Source organism: Lynx rufus, unplaced genomic scaffold (assembly GCF_022079265.1).
Source record: "Lynx rufus isolate CCGP_SWC_20201006 ecotype Redwood Valley unplaced genomic scaffold, mLynRuf1.p SCAF_5, whole genome shotgun sequence".
NCBI lineage: Eukaryota > Metazoa > Chordata > Mammalia > Carnivora > Felidae > Lynx > Lynx rufus.
Window position 1 is genome coordinate 91236207 of NW_025814867.1, and position 21977 is coordinate 91258183.

Here is a 21977-nt window from a genome sequence, read left to right on the forward strand (position 1 = left end):
AGCAATGGGGGAACTGGGGCCACAGATCAGGAAATAAGGCCAAGCCAGAGAAGGACTACAGCCTGGGGAACTGAGGAACTCACCATTTGCCCCCTTGGACACTAGAGATCAGGATTATAGCAGCAAGACCATATCTGGAGCCCCCCTCCCACCAGGTATGTGTACAGACACTTCATAAAAGGGACTGGGCAGAGCTTCAGGAGTGGTTCCAGGATGCCCATGGAAACTAGTAATACTATAGACTCTAGTGACACACAAAAGCACATATTTTTATTCTTTACCTTTGTTTCCACCCATCTTTGTATCTTAACATTATTTCCCACTTTCTAATAATACTTTAAAATCCACTGATGTAATTGCACCATTTGCAATTTCTACTTTTTTTTTTTAATTTTTTTTTCAACGTTTATTTATTTTTGGGACAGAGAGAGACAGAGCATGAACGGGGGAGGGGCAGAGAGAGAGGGAGACACAGAATCAGAAACAGGCTCCAGGCTCTGAGCCATCAGCCCAGAGCCTGACGCGGGGCTCGAACTCCCGGACCGCGAGATCGTGACCTGGCTGAAGTCGGATGCTTAACCTACTGCGCCACCCAGGCGCCCCTGCAATTTCTACTTTTTAATTTGCCTTCATTCATTCAACAAATGCTTATCCAGCCCTAACTAAGGATGAGACTTGGGCTGGTCCTGGGATACAAGGAAAAGCAGAGGGTCCCTGCTCTGCAAGAGCCTGAAGGTGAGTGGAGACCTATACTAAACTGGTAATATCAAGGGGCCTGCCAACAAGTGATTTTCAACAAAAACAGCTTCAGTTACTAATGATTAAATAACATCTGAAGAGCATGTGGGTAGATATTAACTAGGTTGTATAGGTCACAATTAAGAAAAATTTCCCCAGGCCCTCTGACTCAGGAATAGACTTCTCTAAGAAATATTGGTTCTCCTTCGGTTCATATTTTAAATGGTCACTGTGTCTGCATGACTGTCAGTCACAGATGGCACAGCAGAGAACTCACTCTGAGAGAAGGGTAGATGAAAGTGATACTTAACTTCTAATTTAATAATTCTATATTCTAGCTAGTAATGTTTACAATACAAGAATCTCAGGACTTAGAGAATCTCAGGACTTCTGAGAGTTTATATAAAAGATGGCCCGTTAGTTAACAAATAACAAAACCACGTAAAATCTTTCCAAGATGAATGAAATACATACAGCAGCAAGTTTAAAAATTGATGCCAATAAACTACCAACATCAGTGATGGCACTTTTCAGAATTCAACAAAGTAAATATATGATTCCAAACATATTATTTCAATCTTTAGTGTTACCTGGGAACATTAAACCCAAATTCACAAGATTGTGATCTCTGAATTTAAAGTGGCCCATTTGCTTAAAGATATGCCCTTACGCATTCTGAGAAACTGTCATCTCTTTCACAAAGCATCTGACATTTGCCATTTCCTTTAAACCTTAGTTAGAAGAAATAAAATGAGGTAATATTCTAAGTATAAAAGTTGCTTAAAGAGTAAAGTCCATATGCTTTTTCCTATTTGTGCAGAGGAGGGAATATAATACATAACAAAACTAACACATTTTAATAAATGGCAGCATATTTCAATTTTACGGAAGCATAATCCGAGAAAGCACCTTTTTATGCAAAATATTTATATAAGAACATAAATAAAATGTGCTCTACAAAGTAAAATAAAATAGATTGGGGCATATAGAACACAGCCAATATGACTAAGCTTGTTAAACAAAAAACAAAAAACCAAAACCCCTGGATTTTTTAAAGCTTCCATTTCACAATAGGGTCGAAGGAGGGGGCATTGCACACACAAAGGCTCACTTCCCTGTGGCATCTTTGTAACCAAAAGCAACGAACATAAGACTTCTGGGAACCCTTAAAATACGTATTTATCAACCTGGATTTGCAATTTTCAAGTTGGTGGTACAAAACCACCAGGTGTAATTTTGTAGCTCCCTTCACATGTCTTTATCTGGAAGATTCTAAAGGTCCACCACCACTTAGACATGTTGCCACTTACAAGAAATTTTCCATATCTATTCATCAGTGATTGACATTTGGGCTCTGTCCATAATTTGGCTATTGTTAATAGCACTGCTCTAAACATTGGGGTACATATGCTCCTATGAATCAGCACTCCTAAATCCTTTGGATGAATTCCTACTAGTGCTATTGCTGGGTCATAGGGTAATTCTATTTTTAATTTTTTGAGGAAACTCCACACTGTTATCCAGAGTGGCTGCACCAGTTTGCATTCCCACCAACAGTGCAAGAGGGTTCCTGTTTTCCACATCCTCGCCAGTATCTGTTGTTGTGTGAGTTGTTAATTTTAGCCACTCTGACTGGTGTGAGGTGGTATCTCAATGGTTTTGATTTGTATTTCCCTGATGATGAGCGATATTGAGCATCTTTTCATGTGTCTGTTGGCCATCTGGATGTCTGCTTTGGAAAAGTGTCTATTCATGTCTTCTGCCCTTTTCTTCACTGGATTATTTGTTTTTGATACAATGGAATACTACTTGGCAATGAGAAAGAATGAAATTTGCCATTTGCAACAACGTGGATGGAACTGGAGGGTATTATGCTAAATGAAATAAGTCAGGCAGAGAAAGATAGAGGTCATATGTTTTCACTCATATGTGGAGTTTGAGAATCTTAACAGAACATCAGGGGGGAAGGGAAGGGGAAAAATAGTTTCAAACAGAGATGGAGGCAAACCATAAGGGACTCTTAAATGCAGAGAACAAACTGAGGGTTGATGGGGGTGGGCAGGGGAGAGAGGACAATGGGTGATGGGCATTGAGGAGGGCACTTGTTGGGATGAGCACTGGGTGTTGTATGTAAGTGATGAATTATGGGAATCTACTCCTGAAGCCAAGAGCACGCTGTATACACTGTATGTTAGCTAACTTAACAATAAATTATATTTAAAAAATAAATAAATAAAAAGTAAAAATTAAATAAAAATAAACATACCATTTGGCAAATGACATTAAACCTTTTACTAATAAATTCAGATTCCTTTGATATTTCTTGAATAATTCTAAATACTGAAGATAAATACTAAGTGCTAATTAATTTCTAAATCTATAAAATAAACTAGCACCCTGCATTTTAAGAATAACAACAACAAAATTTCCAGTAAAATAAGATGCCGCTCCTCCTACTCTTCCGCCATGTGAGTAAAGGATGGTCTCTTTTGAAAAGTGCCTTAAATAGCTTTCCTCAAATCTGGTTTAATATCAGAAATGATGTCAAATAAGCCTTGTACTTGTTGGCTACGGTTTTAATGTGAGGAGTTGGAATTCTTAAGAAGGACAGCATTTGTAAACCAATTTGATCTTTGCAATTCAAGGATTGGAGACAAAATATTGTATTTGTCATCATACTTGAGTTGCGTTTTCACTATGCATGGCCTATTTGCATACAAACAAAAGAGATTATTTTTAAAAGAGGTTTTCTGTGTTTTTGTTTTGGTCCTTTGGTAAGTAAGGGACCAAGCCATTTTCATACCATGGACTTCACACATTATGTTTATGTCATCCTTCACTTCCTCTTCCTTACCACCCACTTCCATTTCATTGGTGGCCAGTTTTGGGGTCTCTGTCACCTCCTGTCCAGACTACTGCAACAATCTCCTGGCTGGATCCCTTACACTATCCTTTACCCTATCATTATTTTTCACCAAAAGCATTCTGACTATGAAACTTCCTCGCTTTGAAGACTTGCTCCCTTTTCCTCATGGACTAGTGGTCATACTTCTTAGCAAGACACACAAAGGCCTTCACAGCCTGAACCCAACTTTTCTCTTCTGCTTCTGTCAGTCAACCCACATAACTTACCTTCTAGTCACACCAGAACTGTTCACTGACCCTTGACCCTCCTAGACCTTTCAGGACTTTTTGCCGTCTTTCTCTTTGCACAAGCTATTCCTTCTGCCTGGAATGCCTTTCCTGCCTTTTCTGTATGCAGAACTCCATCCACTGTTCCTTTGAGATCCAGGTCACTCTGTACTTCACAGCTGGAACCTTCCCTGCCATCCTTCCCTCCTTTATATCTACATCTCCCCCCACTATATCTACATCTTTCTCGCTCCCAAATCACATCATTTATTCTTTCATTATAACAGTTTCCTCCTTGTGTTAAAATTTCCCTGCTTATATAGATGTCCTATCCTGACTTCCACAAGAGCAGGGAACATGTTTAGTTCCCTTTGCATTCCTGATACTTAGTGCAGTAACAGGTCCAACAAACATCATTAAAGTTAATATCTGTTAACTGATGACTTATAAGCTAGGTATTCTGCCAGGTACTTTAAGTGTATTGCTTCATTTAATCTCCACAATAAATGTAGGAATTTTACAGATGAGGAAACTGAGTTTCAAAGAAGTTAGGCCACTTGCCTAGGGACACACAGCTGGTGACCTCAAGTTTTAGCAGGATATAGAATTGAATCTGTTTCAATTTCTAGCTGATTTTGCTATATGACTATCATTAGAGTGTCAGATAGATGTCAGCGTACTTTTTTGGTGTGGTTTGGCTCTTTTTAAGTCTCTCCACTCTACCTTTTACTAATTATGCAACCTTGAGTAAATTACTAAACCTCTCCAAACCTCAATTTCCTCATTTTTTTTTCGGTGGGGGAAAATAATACCTAATTTACATGGTCATTATAAAGATTCAGGGACTACACCTAGGTGAGGTTCCTAGCCCCATCCCTGCTCATCACAGCAATCACTTCTTCCTTCCTGCTGTCAGCCATGCACTTCATATTCCTCCATTCATTCACTTAATCCTTACTCTCTGAAAATTGGAAACTATGAAACCTTCTAACAGATGAATAAACAGGCTTAGAGAAATAAGTAACCTGCCCCAAATTCTTTTAATCCAAGTAAATGTTTTTCCTAAAGTCCCCCAGAACTGAATGGGACCCTCAGATCGATACCTAAGTGTGTGTAAAGGGATCACTCTGCCTGTATGTGTGAAAACACAACTAGAGACATTAAAGAAACTGAGTTTGGGTTTGCTTTCCCTTTTTTTTTTTAACTTTTTTTTTCCTGGTGACCATGAACACTTAACAAGTCAGAGAATCCTCTTGAAAATTGAATCTTGGGTGAGCCACTGCATAGGCGTATTAACTTTTATACTCCCTGCTGTCTCAATTCTCCATGTCCCTCAAATTCCCACCTTTTTCACTGAGCCTTCAATCAAGTTCCCCCTTCTCTACCAATCTACTTCCTTCTAACCTGCAAGCAAAGATCTTGGGACCACTTTCCAGCCCAGTCAGAAGGGAAGATGTAAATGGCTTCTGCCTTAAAATTTGGTGCCCTGGGGGAAGTTATCTTGCTGGGTCTATATTTTCAAATATCCCTAGCTTTTGTAACTCCTGACTCAAGTGTGTACATGGTCCTGGCAGTTAATGTAAATAAATGAGCAAAGTAGGCTATGTAGGAAAAGGAGAGCTTTTACCCCCTTAGAAGTTGAGCAGCCTCTTCCAGATTCACCTGTTGTTACCATATGGGAATGAGGGTCCATTGTTACTGGTTATTCTGATTTCCCAGAGGAGGTGGAAATCCAAATTTATGTGAATTCTCCAGATTTTTAAAGTACTGGCAACTAGTTATAGTTATTTTTTTTAACTTTTAAAAATTACTGTCTATCTATATGCTATTTTTGGTCTACCAATCTTTAGTTTTCAATCTCTGTCCCAGACCACTTGCTCCCTAGTTCTTACCTTTATTACTTGGCTGCCAGAGCTTGTTTTGGGCCCTGATACAACACAGCTCTCTCCAAGCACAAATATTTCTACCCACAAATCTGTCTTGGTCTGCCATAATATATGCTCCCATAATGCTGTTCAGAGCTTTGGTCTAGAATTAGATTGGTGGCTGGACTCCTGGCTCTGTATCAGCTATGCGACCTGGACAAGTTATTTAACATCTCTAAGATTTAGTTTTCAGTTGTGGAAAATAGGGGATAATAATAGTACCTACCTCCAGGAATTGTAAGGATTAAGTGAAATAATATATGATAGAATGTGCCATAATGCCTGCCATGTGATAAGAAATGCTAGCTATAATGTAACCTCCCTTCATAGCTGCTAAATAGGATCTCTATGTGATTCATCTTCATTTTCTCAACATTAAATAAAACTTTACTGAATGAGTTAATAAACAAATTTTCTCAGCCCCCTCTTTTCTAGCCCTGATTCACTATAGCCTGGAATTTAATATATTCTTAAACCTTTCTATCCATAGTGTTCTCACACTCCTCTGAACCTCTGTTGCACTAGAGAACAGAGGTCAAAATTGGAGGCCTGAGCCGAGCAAGCCCCTCCAGACATTGAGGCATTACATAAAAATCAGGAGATATCACATATAAGTCTACCTCCCTAACTTCTGTCCAAAAAATGAGATTAGGTTGTACTGGACCACATTCCAGCACACAAGACAACAGAGTGGGGACCAGCAGCATTGCTCAAGATGGGGCTCATCTGTGGGGCACCTGGGTGGCTTAGTTGGTTAAGTGTCAGACTTCAGTTCAGGTCATGATCTCATGGTTTGGGAGTTCGAGCCCTGCATTGGGCTCTGTGCTGACAGCTCAGAGCCTGGAGCCTGCTTCGGATTCTGTGTCTCTGTCTCTCTCTGCCCCTCCTCTCTCTCTTTCTCTCTCAAAAATAAACATTAAAAAATTTTAAAACAAACAAACAAACAAAAAGATGGGGTTCATCTGCTGTGTAACGAAGCTTCCACCATTCAGGCATCATGAGGGTATAATAAACTATATGCCTGCATCACATTCTATTATCTGAGGATCTCTGTAGGCATTCTGTGTTTACTCTTCCTGACTCAGAGACTGTACCTCACTACTAGGTTGCTTTTTATCTTGATTTTATCCTGCTTAGCAGAGCAATATAAATTCACTGAAGATTTAGCAATTTCAAAGAAAAAAAAAACCCTATTCCTATGATCCTGTCAATCTAGAGGTAACCACTATGACTGTTTTGACCTACTTGCTATGTTGTTTCCATGCGTTATTTTCTTTATAATTCCATAGCCTTATGTTTTCTCTGTCATTAAAAAGTCATCAACACACACACACACACACACACACACACACACACACGTTATCAACAACTTCATCTTTAATTTACTTAACCATTCACCTACTATGAAAAATTCAGGTTGATTCTTATTTTTCATTATATTAAATAATGCAATAATAAACATTTGTGTGCACAAATCTTTTTCATGTCTCATACTATTTATCTATATCCTTAAAAGTGAAATTATTGCAGAAGAGGAATAAGCATTTTCACAATAAGCAAAAGTGGTAGTTTATATATCTTCTAGAATTAGAAGTGCAAATTTGAATATGTTACCCATGATGACTAATAGGCAAACAAGTCTTTATAAATTAAGAGCAGACATTACCAAATGTACCATATTGGAAATCCAGAAGGCTAAAAAGGGGGCTTCATAGCTTCATGAAGGTACATATAATTACCAATTATAGGACAGGACTTTATTTTAATGTTTTTGGCATCCTATCTTACATAAAATATATTTTAAGTGGCTTTGTTGTTTGGCTTTCACCTTACTCACTTGCATTGAGCCTGCCCTTCTCGTATCTATAATTAGAGGTTTACTATAGTGACTTCTGGGTTTTAGGTAAGAATCCACTTGCTATGGGGCCCCTGGGTGGCTCAGAGTTAAGCGTCCAACTTCTTGGTTTCAGCCCAGGTCATGATCTCACAGTTTGTGAGTTTGAGCCCCATGTCAGGCTCTGTACTGGCAGTGAGGAGCCTGCTTGGAATTCTCTCTCTCTTAAAATAAATAAACAAACTTAAAAAAAAACCCATTTGTTAGAACTAAATAAGAAAAGGCAGAGCTAAAGAAATTGAAGACAATTTAAAATATAGAAAATAACAGATTTTAAAGAAAAAATATGAAGACTAAAACATGTTATTTCCATGAGACTTCATATCCACTATAAATTCCTATAAGTCTCATGGCATTAAAAAGCACTCATAACCACATTTTTTAGATGAGGGCACTGAAGTTCAGACAAGTAGATAGCTTCCCCAAGGTGACATGGCTGGTAAACAGAAAACTACTTATTAACTACTTATTATTTGACACCAGCCAGACTGACTCAAAACTCTGGCACTTATTCAAGACATACTGCCTACAGACAAATAGAAAGCAGTTACCTTTGTTCTCCTTTGGAACCTCACACACTTCACTGCTATTTTTAAAAAATCGTCATATTTGATATATTTACACTAAACTGAGCTCCTTGAGAAATCATGTCACTCATTTTGGCAATTTCTAACATGTAGCCCAGAGCCTGGAAACAAAGGTGCTGAATGAACTGAGAAATTACTAAGAACATAGAGAAGCAGTTGGCTAGAATGGGTGTGTTTAAGCATTCTTAAGCTTTTTACAGTTGGAAAATTGCTTTCCAGAAAGGTTATAGCCATTCATAATCCTCTAATCAATACCATATGAATGTACTGTTCTTCTTGTATACTCATTAGCATTATTATCCCCACTCCAACAAAACATAAATTGTTAATTTGGTTAATAAAAATACCTCATTGGTGTTTGAATTAGTATTTGTTTAATATTCAGTGAAGATTAACATTTTGGGTTTTTTCCCATTACTTTTTAAAATTAAGTTTTTGATTTTAATTCCAGTATTGTTAATGTACAGTGTTACGTTAGTTTCACGTATACAATACAATGTATACAATTCAACAATTCTATACATTACTCAGTGCTCATTGTGCTAAGTGTACTCTTAATCCCCTTCACCTATTTCATCCATCCCCCCATCCACCTCCCCTCTGATAACCTGTAGTTAAAAATCTGTTTCTTAGTTTCTCTCTTTTTTTCCCTTGCTCAGTTGTTTTGTTTCTTAAATTCTGCATTGTGAGTGAAATCATATGGTATTTATCTTTATGTGATTTATTTCACTTAGCATTATATTCACTTCTTCCATCCATGTTGCAAATGGCAAGATTTAATTCTTTTTCATGGCTGAATAATATTCCACTGAATACATATATACCACACCTTCTTTATCTGTTCATCTACCAATGGACACCTGGACTGCTTCCATAATTTGGCTTTAACTATAAATAATGCTGCAATAAACACAGAGGCACATGTATTCCTTTGAATTAGTGTTTTTGTGTTTTGGGCATAAATACCCAGTACTGCAATTAGTAAATCATAGGGTATTTCTATTTTTAACTTTGTGAGGAACCTCTTTGGTTTTTGATTGTAGCCATTCTGACAGGTGTGAGGTGATATCTCATTGTAGTTTTGATGTGCATTTTTCCCTGATGATGAGTGATGTTGAACATCTTTTCATGTGTCTGTTGGCCATTTGCATGTCTTTGGAGAAATGTCTGTTCATGTCCTCTGCTCATTTTTTAACTGGATTATTTGTTTTGGGGGTAATGAGTTGTATCTTTACTTTTTAAATATTTTATTTTGAAATAATTTAAGATTCAAAGGAAGTTGGTAGAACTGTAAAGGAGGTCTTGTGTGACTTTCACCCACTTTCCCTCAGTGGTAACATCTTTTACAGCTGCAGTATAACAGTTAAAACTAGGAAATTGAGATTGGTATAACCCATAGAGCTTATTTATATTTCACCAGTTTTATGTTTTATGTGCATGTGTATAGTTCTATGCAACTTTATCGTGTGTATAAATTTATGTAAAAACTGTCACTCTAGTGTAATAAGGAAATATTCCATTACCACAAGGCTCCCTTGTACTATCCCTTTATGGAGGCATACCTCCTCCTTTCTCCACCACTCATAACCATGGCAACCATCAATCTGCTTTCTTGTCTTTATGATTTTATTATTTCAAGAATGACATATAAATGGAATCATATGGCATGTAACATTTTGAGATTGGCATTTTCACATAGCATAAGTCTCTGGAGATTTATCTAAGTTTGTGTGGGTATCAATAGTTCTTCCCTTTTTTTTTTTAAATTTTTTTTTTTTTCAATGTTTATTTATTTTTGACAGAGAGAGACAGAGCATGAACGGGGGAGGGGCAGAGAGAGAGGGAGACACAGAATCGGAAACAGGCTCCAGGCTCTGAGCCATCAGCCCAGAGCCTGACGCGGGGCTCGAACTCCCGGACCGCGAGATCGTGACCTGGCTGAAGTCGGACGCTTAACCGACTGCGCCACCCAGGCGCCCCCTTTTTTTTTTTTTTTTTTAAATTTTTTTTTTTCAATGTTTATTTATTTTTGACAGAGAGAGACAGAGCATGAACGGGGGAGGGGCAGAGAGAGAGGGAGAATAGTTCTTCCCTTTTATTGCTGAGTAGTATTCCATAGTATATATGTACCATAGTTTGTTTAACCATTCACTCAGTGAAGGATATTTTCCCCTGTTTTGACTACTAGGAATAAATCTGGTATGAATATTCATGTATTGGTTTTGCGTGAACATAGTTTTTTCCTTTCTCTGAGATAAATGCCCAAGAATGCAACTTCTGAGTCATATAATAAGTGTATGTTTAGTTTCTCAAGAAACTGTCAAACTGTTTTCCCGAGTGGCTGCACCATTTTACAATCCCAACAGCAAAATATAGGTGATCCAGTTTCTCTGCATCCTGCCAGCGTGATGTTACCATTATTATTATTTTTTAAAGCTATTCTGATAGGTGTGTAGTGATATCTCACTGTGGGCTTGATTTTCATTCTCATCATGGCTAATGATGTTGAACATCTTTTGATGTGCCTGTCATCTGTGTATCCTCTTTGAGAAAATGTCTTTTTATATCTTTTTCCCATTTTCTAATTGGATTGTTTGTTTACTGTTTAATCTGGTAAATGAAGATATCTCATTGGAGCTTGAATTGGCATTTCTTTAATATGTAGTGAAATGAACAATTTTTGTCATTTACATTTATTTTAAAAAATTGCTTAATTATTAACTGCATTGGATTGCTTTTGTCATTTTATAATTGTTGGTTTCTCTTCCTAATTACACTGTAAAGATTACATGTTGGATATTTTTTTCTGTATTCTACACAGTTCCTGAAGACAATCAGTTTCTTGATGAAGATTTATTGTTTAGTTGGTTGAAAATAGTCATAAAGATGAAGGTGATGATCTAGGTTTATCTTATGGGTAGTTACTTTCTCAGGTTTTACCCCATGGTTAGTTTCTGGCTGGTATTGACTAATTGGTTTACTTAACTAACTATTCATTCTTTTTTATTTTTATTAGATGTTTCAGTACAGCCAAATTGGATTAATTTGATCCCCTAAAATACAGAACTGTGACTTTTGAGTTGTTTGGCTGATAATATCTCTGAGACTACAGAAAGCAAATTTTAGACTCATTTTGACTTTAGAGCTTTCTCTTTTTTTTAAATCTTTTTTAAAAGTTTATTTATTTATTTTGAGAGAGAGATAAAGAGAGAGATTGAGTGCACATGCAGGAGGGGCAGAGAGACAGAGAGAATCCCCAGCAGGTTCCACACTGTCTGTACATGTGTAGAGCCTGATGCAGAGCTCGAATCCACAAACCTGAGCTAAAATCAAAAGTCGGTCGCTTAACCGACTGAGCCACTCAGGCATCCCATTGACTTCAGAGCTTTCTAAGAAGATGCTTTAATACTTCTTCATTCCAATTCTACTATATTTTTCTGCTTAAATTATAAGCGATCCCCCAAATTCCACATCATCAGATTCACCACAAGTGTTCATCTCTGAGAAGTTTCAAAAAACAACTTTCTTATGGCTTTACAGAACAGAATAGAATCTGTGTTAGTACTAAAAATCTACCTTGTGGGGCACCTGGGTGGCTCAGTCATTTAAGCCTCTGACTTCAGCTCAGGTCACAATCTTGTGGTTTGTGAGTTCGAGCCCCATGTCGGGTTCTGTGCTGGTGGCTCAGAGCCTGGGGCCTGCTTTGGATTCTCTCTCTCTCTCTCTCTCTCTCTCTCTCTTTCTCTCTGCCTCTCCCCTGCTCATGCTCTATTTCTGTCTCTCAGAAAAATAAATAAACATTAAAAAAATAAATAAAAATCTGATTTGCCAAAATGTTAGCTACAAAAATCCTTTTCTTCCTGAAATCCTTCCCAAACCAGTTTGGGTGGAAAAGGAATACCTGTATCTGCTTTTCTCTCCTCTGTTTAGCTATTAGAGTAGAGGAAGGAAAACTCCAGGTCTGGCTGTCTGGACTCTAGGTTGTTTCCATGTGGCTGTTATGGACAGCAGAGGTGAGTTTTGATCCAAAGAGGAGGTCCCTTTTCATTGCCAGACATTTTGCAGGAGTGGTCCCTGTTCTGTCTCTGTATTCTCGGCTCTCTACAATTTACTCCCTCTACTCAACTAGGAGATCTCTGCAAAGGTCACCAAGGGCCTCTGGACGGACATTTTCAGTCATTCTTCTACTTCACCTTTCTGCAGAATTTGACACTATGACTACCCTCTGCATTGTGAAATATTTTCCTTCTCTTAGCTCAGGTGACCAATCCTTTTTCCTCCCTCCCTCCCCCATTCGCTTATGCCCAGTTTCTTTCTCTGGCTGTGTGCACTCTTCTCACCAAGGTATTATGCACACTCACCAAGTGTATTAGTTTGTTAGAGATAGTAACAAAGTACCACAAATTGTGGCTTAAACAACAGAGGTTTATTGTCTCACAGTTCTGGAAGCCAAAAGTCTTAAATGAAGGTGTCAGCAGCATTGCTTCCTTCTGAAGGCTGTGACAGACAGGTCTGCTCCAGGTGTTTCTCCTTGGCTTGTAAATTGCCTTCTTCTCCATGTCTTTTCACATTGTCTTCTCTTTATGCACATTTCTCTAAATTTTCTCTTCTTTATCAGCACACCAATCATCTTGGATTAGGGTCCACCCTAATGACTTCATTTTAACTTGATTATCATCGTGAAGACCCTCTCTCCAAATACGGTCACATTCTGAGCTACTGGGGTTAAGACTTCAACATATTAATTTTGAGGGGACACAATTCAGCCCTTAGACTCACTTTTTCTGTTGTATCTCATGTGTTCAACGTAGAAGTTTGGTAAATACGCTTTGTCTTTCCCTAGGCATGTTCTGTTGTTTCATCTATCTCCTCCCTTGGTTTCTAGGACATCACTTTTCTCCTGCTTTAATTCAATCTCTCTAGTCCCTCCTTGGTGTGTCTGTTTTGGACTCTTCATCTTCATCTCCCTCCTTAAATGTCATGGTTTTCCAGGTTCTATCCCTGGCTTTTTCTCACTCCATCATCCTCTCTCCCTAGAGATCTTACCCACAATGAGAATTGCAGCTATGTTGAATCTATTCCAAGCCCATACCTCCTTTTTGAGCTTTGTACCTGTATATTCACTTGTCTACTTACTCATCACCATCCACCTACTCCATAGGATCTCAAATTCAGCATGCTCAAAAACGAAGTCACCTTTAGTCCTCTCTCTTCCCCAGCTCAAACCCAATCCACTTCCTATATGCCCCATTTTATGAAAGATGCCACTGCATACTTAGATCTCTCCTTCCAAGCTCCACATCTTTCAGAAACCAAATCCTGTCAATTCTTGTGCCTAAACATCTTCTAAAAGCATCCGTTCCTCTCTGATCCTGCCATAACTGTACTGGTTTCATGTCCTCAACACCTCTCCTTGGATTATTCCAATAGTTTCCTAAATAATCTCCTTGTTAGCCCAGATCAGTTCTGCACTCTGCTGACAGAGGTATTTCTTTAAAGCAGATATTATCATATCTTTTGTTTATTAATTTTCAAACTTAGGCTCTAACTTTAGGATAATCACAGCTGGATGCCTGGCCCCTCCTAGTTTCCACCTCTTCCTTTATTATTACTATCTGTCGAGTATCTCCTCACAGCTATATTTGCAGTCCCTCCCCACCCCACACAGCCCATATGTCTATTTAATCACCCACACCTTGGGTCTTTAAACCATGTTGAGCCCCCATGAAGCCCACAGCTGGTGGTCTATAAAAGCCTCAGCAGATCTCTGAGCCATCTCTTCTCTTCTGCCCTATCTCTGCTCCTGACTGCTCCCTGCATCCAAATTGACTCTCTGCTTTCTTAGCTTCACCCTCCTTTTCCAGCATTTGGCTTCCCATTGTAATTAGAGTCACTCCCTAGAGTGCCTGGCTTTGCCCTGGGGCTCTGTCTTTTTCATGTCAGCTTCACTGGGAGCCCAGCTTGGGGTTGTCTTAACAGGCTCAGAGGGTACAACACGCTTCTATTGGAAAAAACCTTCCTGAATTTTAGTCCTAGCATTGTCATCAAATAATTGTGTAACCTTGGACAAATCACTTCCCCTCTATTTCTTAATACTAACAGTAATAGTAATAATAACAACTAATAATAATAACTAATAATTAATACTAACAGTAATAATAATAACAACTAATAATAATTACTGAGTACTTATCAGAGCAAGATTCTAAGCATTTACATGGGTTATCTCTCACAACCACCTTATGACATATCACAATTATCTCTATTGTACAGATAAGAAACTAAGGATCACAATTTTTAGGCAATTTGTCCAAGGTCACATGCTAGAAAGAAGGAGAAGCTAGGATTCAAGCCCTAACACTCTGGTTCCAAAGCATGGCCACTTAACCACTGCCCTGTTCTTCCTCCCAATATGTAGCTCACTCAAGAGCCATCCCATCACATCTGTAAAATGACATGAGCACTCTGGTCTTTCTGCACAGAACTTCTATGAAAACAGACTTATTAGGATCTAGTGAGTATATTTTAAACATTAAAAAAAATTTTTTTTAATGTTCATTTATTTTTGACACAGAGAGAGACAGAGCATGAATTGGGGGGGGGGGGGATAGAGAGGAAGGAGACACAGAATCTGAAGCAGGCTCCAGGCTCTGAGCTGTCAGCACTGAGCCTGATGCGGGGCTCGAACCCACGAACTGTGAGATCATGACATGAACTGAAGTCGGACACTCAACCGACTGAGCCACCCAGATGCCCCATTAGTGAGTATATTCTGAAGAAGAGTCAAGAGAGAAAAAGTTAGACACAAAGGGCCAAAGCCTAAAAATAGAATTCCACAAATTATGAGTGATCTCATAGTACTAGACAGCTGTTGGGTTTTCTGAGAGAAGTCAAGTATTGATTTATTTTTTTAATAATCTAGTTTTATTTTTCTGCCTACAGATATGATCCAAGTTCAAAAGCACAAAGTAGAAAATAAAAATCATCTGTATTTCTGATTAACATTGTTTGTATAAAGGTATCATGTATAAAAGTCATAGCACTGTACATTCTGCTTTTTTCTTTAGCAAAACACATTAAAAATTGTTCTACAATAGAATTTTTAATGATTTCATAGTATTTCATTATGGACGTTCCATAATTAACCAATTACCTATTTTAAGACATTGAAGTTGTTTCTAAGGTTTTCACTATTAGACACAATGACAAGAAAAATGTTCATGTCACTAAAACTTTACAAACATGATTATGTCTTTACAATAAACTTCTTTAAAAATTTTTTTAATTAATAAACATTTTTAAGTTTATTCATTTTTGAGAGTGAAAGAGACAGAGTGTAAGCAGGGGAGGGGCAGAGAGAGAGGGAGACAGAATCCAAAACAGGTTCCAGGATCTGAGCTGTCAGAACAGAGCTCGACACAGGGCTCAAGCTCACAAAATGCGAGATCATGACCTGAGCTGAAGCTGAATGCTTAACCGACTGAGTCACCCAGGTGCCCCTACAAAAAATTTCTAAAAATTGAATATCTTGGTTAAAGGGCATATAAATTTTAAGGGTTTGATTTGTATCACCAAATTTTTGTCCAGAAAGATTATATTAGGTAATAAGAGCATAAATGTTCCTCTCTTCTTAGAAACATGTAGGCTTATTGTATGAATGGTAGTTACTTCGTAAAAAGAAATCTGCCATTTAGGGGTGCCTGGGTGGCTCAGTCAGTTAAATGTCTTACTCTTGATTTCGGCACAGGTCATGATCTCGCGGTTTTTGGGATCGAGCCCTGTGTTGGACTTCGGGCTGACAGCATGGAGCCTGCTTGGGATTCTCTCTTTCCCTCCCTTTCTGCACCTCCCTCCACTTGTGCTCTCAAAATAAATAAACTAAAAAAAAGAGAAATCTGCCATTTTGATAAATAAAAATGATATTTTGTGGTTTTAATTCGCATTTCTTTTATTTCTGAGGCGATTAAACATTATTTATTGGTCATTTATATTTAAAAATTTTGTTTATTATCAATTTTCAGGCACTGTGAAACAGAGAATCTTAACAAAAACAATATAGACAGTGGCCTGTGGTTCTATAGATGTCTGCAGGCAGCATTAGCATAATTAAACAGTATCACCTCTAGTTCCACAAAAATTATAAATTCTAAATTTTTTCATACACGTGTAATATTTCAAAATTCTACAGCAAGGAAGCAAGACTCTTTACTTGGAAATTAAATTCTAATCTTCTGAAATCAGCAAAGCTGTTTCCCTAACCAGTAAGCACTGTGTAGATGAGGGTTGCTTAGATTTTCAAAGAACAATAACAAATGATGACTGATTCCAGCTGCCACCAACAAAGAGGAGGGTGTATGTGACTGCTTCCAGTAAGTCACTGCCATGGGGGCGTGCCACACATGAAGAAACCTTGTGGTACAGAGCAAAGCAGCAAGAAAGATTTTAGTTCTATTCCTTATGAGCAGTGTGACCTTAACAAGTTATTTAGGCTCTTCAAGCCACAGTTATCTCATCTATAAAACAGATATTATCTGTCCAAGAGTCACTGTGAAGATTAAAATGCGTGAAATAACATGAATAAAGCACACAATACATCATGTATGTTCAATACCAGAGAGCTAATTGAATTACTACTCTCCTTCTTTCTACTACCTCACTCTGTTCAGAATCTTTCATGGCCTATTTGTGACTGACTCATTTTCTGGGTTCTGCATTTTCTTCTTACACCTCTTCTTCCTCTTACTTTTCCTTACAAAGGAAAATTTACTCTCTAGTCTATGGTACTACTTATGCAGACATTTAAAATTTTTCTGATTCTTAAAACCAACAACTGCAACATTGAAATATTCAAAAAACAAATTTATAAAATTAAAGTTAATCACTTGAAAAAAAAACAACAACAACCAGTAAACTTTTTGGCACCTTAAATAATTTTTACCTTTGAGTGGCAGTCAAATGTCCTTGCTAGAAATTTCTTTAAAAGATCCCCTGCCTTGGAGCTATAAGATCAACCTAAGGAGATGCTCTCAGAAGGCGAGAATGGCTTTGGGACTTTATCCAATTTTTCACAACATAGATCATTCATTATCCCAAGCATTCATGCTTTTGGCTTGTGCATAATTATGCCCTTAATACATATTAGCATTCTTGAGCAGGAAGGACAGAAAACAGAGAGTGAGCACCATCCTCAACCTCAGCCTGCTACTGAGGTTACATAATCCTTAATTGCCTTTCAAAGAATAATAAGAATGATCACTCACCACCCGAGATCCATCTTGACTGTCTGCTATTGTGCTAACGTCTGGGAATGACTCTTGTCTGTAGAGTCTGCGTTACAGTGGAAGGAGGAGCAATCTCTTCTTCTACCCCTGTGAAAAGCCTTCTTCCTCAATGACTGTATATCCTGTAACTTTCTTTAATAAAGGCTGTTCCTCTTTTTTCTACAGATTTTGCCAACACTTGTGGAAGAAATTTAACTCTTTCCTTGCATTTGAATTCACTGACCTAGATCTAAACATGTTTTTAAAAATAATTCAGTGGCTTGAGTTCCACACATAACATTAAGATGAGGCTGACTAAAACTCCCCCTCTTGAAATTCCCTCAAAAAATCTAGAAAATAAAATAATTAAAAAGAAAAAAATATCTGTATATATAAATAGAATAAAAAGTATTTTACAGTTTTGTTAAGATGAGAAAAAGTATGATTTATTATGGATTTGGATTTGGAGTCGGTAACCTCCTCCTACTGATTTCCATCACAGAGACAACAGAGGATTTCACTGAACTTTGGGGGCAAGGGAAAGTCCTCCTGTGAGAGCTGCATAATCAAGGAAGACAAACAAAAACTACAGATTTTATTATTTCATTCTTACTGTAGCCAAAGATTAAATTGGTCAAAGAGAAGGTTCCTGAAATAGAGGCCTGAAAAAAAAGCAGCATCCTAAAATTAAGAGATGTACTTGAGAGAAAAACAGAAAATTCATTAAGTAGAAACTATTTTCAGAAGAAATGAAATTTCCATACATGAACTGAAAAGGACACTATTAAGGAACTCAAAGGATTCAAATTGTCCAAAAAAAAAAAAAAAGTAAGAAAGTGGATATTCCTACAGATAAATAATTGTAAGCATTTTAAATTATAAAGACATTGAAAGCTAAAAGCAAAATGAAAAAGTAGGATGGCTACAGAGAAAAATAAACCAGTTTGACCTCTTACTAAACCCTACATGTCAAAAAAACACAGCATAATATCTAGAGAGTTTTGAGGTAGCATTCTCTACCTAGAGAAGATGACAAGTAGGAAGGTCAATAGAAATATATTACCAGACAGAACAATAACAACAAAAATGCCACTACAAAGATAAACTTCCTAAATAAATTACCTAGAGTGTTCCAGAATAGTAAAAAAAAAATGAATTAAAGTTGAAAACATAAAGATGGAGAAGTTATTGTCTCATTGTCTGGCTCCAAAAAGGGGAAAAAGAGAAAAATGGAGTGGTAGGAAGGGCACAAGGAAAGCAAGAGCTAAGGTGGAAATTTATAGATGTAAACACTTACTTTAAGAATTAAGAAAGATCTCAAAAAACAAAGAAACAAAAAGAAAGATCTCAAACCAACAACTTAACTTTACAACTTAAGGAACTAGAAAAAGAAGAACACACTAAACCCAAAGATAGCAGAAGGAAGGAAATTATAAAAATTAGAGCAGATAAATGAAATAGAGAATAGAAAAACAATAGAGAAAATCAATGAACCCCAAAGTTGGCTCTTCGAAAACATCAAAACCTTTAGCTGCCAGATGGATGAGGAAAATAAGAGAGAAGACTCAAATTAGTAAAATCAGAAGTGACCAATGGATCAAAGAAGAAATCAAAAGTTTCCCTTTTGATTTCCTTCTAAAAGAATCTTGAGGCAGACAAAAATGAAGACAGAAATTACCAAAACTTATGGGATGTAGTAAAGTACTTCTAAGAGGGAAGTTCATACAAATAAATGCCTACATTGAGAAAAAAAAGTAAAATCTCAAATAAACAATCTAACTTTGCATGACAAGGACCTAGAAAAAGAACAAACTAAGCCAAAAGTTAAAAGAAGGAAGGAAATAACAAAGATTAAAGCATAAATAAATGAAATGGAGACCAGAAAGACAATTAAAAAGATAATCAAAACTAACAGTTGGTTTCAAAGAGATAAAAAAAATTGACAAACCTTTAACTAGACTAAGACCAACAGAGAGAACACTCAAATCAATAACATTATAAATGAAAGAGGAGACATTACAACTGATACCACAGAAGTACAAAAGATAGTAAAATAATACAATGAACAATTAAATGCCAATAAGACAGGCACATGAAAAGGAGCTCAACATCACTAATCATCACTGCTTTAAAGGCCATATCTCAGAGGTTAGAGTGGAAGAGAGCCAAAGCATAAGAGACTCTTAAAAACTGAGAACAAACTGAGGGTTGATGGGGGGTGAGAGGGAGGGGAGGGTGGGTGATGGGTATTGAGAAGGGCACCTTTTGGGATGAGCACTGGGTGTTGTATGGAAACCAATTTGACAATAAACTTCATATATTGGAAAAAAATAAAATAAAATACTTCCTAAAAGAATAAAAAGAAAAATAAAAATAAAGGCCATATCTCCAAATACAGTCATATTCTGAGGTACTTGGGGTTAGGGCTTCAACATATAAATTTTGGAGGGACACAATTCAGTCTATACCAAAATCAAATTTCTGGAAACCAAAATCACAATGAGATACCACCTTATACCTGTTCCAACGGCTAAAATCAAAAGACAAGAAATAGTAAGTGTTGGTGAGGACATGGAGAAAAAGGAATCATTGTGGCACCGTTGGTGGGAAGGTAAATTGGTACAGCCACTGTGGAAAGCAGTATAGAGACTTCTCATGAAATTAAAAATAGAAATACTATATAATCCATTAATTCCACTACTGGGTATTTATATAAAGAAAAGGAAAATATTGATTTGAAAAGATATATGCATCCTTGTGTTTATTGCAGTATTATTTATTATAGCCAAGATATGGAACCAACACAAGTGTCCATCCATAGATGAATGGATAAAGAAGATACTGTATACATACACAATAGAATATTACTCAGCCATAAAAAGGATGAGATCTTCCCATTTGCGACAACATGAATGGACCTAGAGGATATTTTGCTAAGTGAAATAAGTCAGACAGAGAAAGATAAATACCATATTATTTCACTTATATGTGGAACCTAAAAAACAAAACAAATGAATAAATAAACAAAAAGCAGAAAGCTTACCCATAAACACAGAGAACAAACTGATGGTTGCCAGAGGGAAGGGTAGTGGAGGGCTGGGAAAAATGGCTGGAAGAAAGTGGGAGATACAGGCTTCCAGTTATGTAATGAGTAAGTCACAGGAATAAAAATCACAGCATAAGAATATAGTCAATAGATATTGTAATAGCAATATGTAAGGACAGATGGTAGCTATACTTCTGGTGAGCATGGCATAATATATAAGCTAGTTAAATCACTATGTTGTACATAGTTGAAACTAATGTAACATTATATATCAAATATACTTCAATTAAAATGAATAGATAGAATTGGCAAAAAAATTATACACCAACAAACTGGGTAACTTAGAAGAAATTGATACAATTCTGGAAACATATAACCTACCAAGGTTGAATCAGGAAGAATAGAAAATCTGAACAGACCAATAATGATTAAGAATATTGAAGCAGTAATCAAAAACTGCATCCAAAAAAATGCCCAGGACCTGATGGCTTCACAGGTGAGTTCTACCAAACACTTAAAGAGGAATAATGCCAATCCTCCTCAATCTCTTCCAAAAAATTGGAGAGGAGGGAACAATTCCAAAGTCATTTTACAAGGCCCCCTTTACTTTCATCATAAAGCCAGATAAGGGCACTGTCATAAAAAAAATTACATGCTGATACTCCCGATGAATATAGATGCAAAAATTCTTAGTAAAATACTAGCAAAGTGACTTCAGCAGCACATTAAAAAGATCATACACCACGATCAGTGGGTTTTGAGGATGACTCATCACAGCAAATCAATAAACATGATATACTGCATTAACAGAATGAAGGGTAAATATCACATAATCTTGATTTCAAAAAAGAAAACTCTTGACAAATTGGTATAGAAGAAATGTGCCTCAACATAATAAAGGTCCATAGCTAACGTTATGCTCGACAATACAAAGATGGAAGCTTTTTCTCTAAGATCAGGAATAGATAAAGATGCCTATTCTCACTGAAATCCTAAAATTTTTATGGAACCACAAAGACTCTGAATAGCCAATCTTGAGAAAGAAAAACAAAGATGGAAACATCACACTTCCTAATTTCAAACTATATTACAGTTTTTCTTTCAGCACTTTATTTATTTATTTATTTAAAAAAAAATTTTTTTTTCAACGTTTATTTATTTTTGGGACAGAGAGAGACAGAGCATGAACGGGGGAGGGGCAGAGAGAGAGGGAGACACAGAATCGGAAACAGGCTCCAGGCTCTGAGCCATCAGCCCAGAGCCTGACGCGGGGCTCGAACTCACGGACCGCGAGATCGTGACCTGGCTGAAGTCGGACGCTTAACCGACTGCGCCACCCAGGCGCCCCATCTTTCAGCACTTTAAATATGTCACTCCACTGTCTTCTTACTGGCA

General features: G+C 37.2%; 2 protein-coding genes across 2 annotated transcripts in view; one reads left to right on the forward strand and one right to left on the reverse strand.

Moving 5' to 3' along the window:
• The window catches only part of CD86 (CD86 molecule), a 68141-nt gene extending 50491 nt beyond the window's left edge, over positions 1-17650 (reverse strand). Inside the window, exon 1 of the mRNA XM_047099382.1 lies at positions 17537-17650. Within this exon, the coding sequence (XP_046955338.1) occupies positions 17537-17550 (14 nt within the window). The 5' untranslated portion in view covers positions 17551-17650. The remainder of the gene's footprint in view (positions 1-17536) is intronic.
• The window catches only part of ILDR1 (immunoglobulin like domain containing receptor 1), a 258601-nt gene that overhangs the window by 193276 nt on the left and 43348 nt on the right, over positions 1-21977 (forward strand).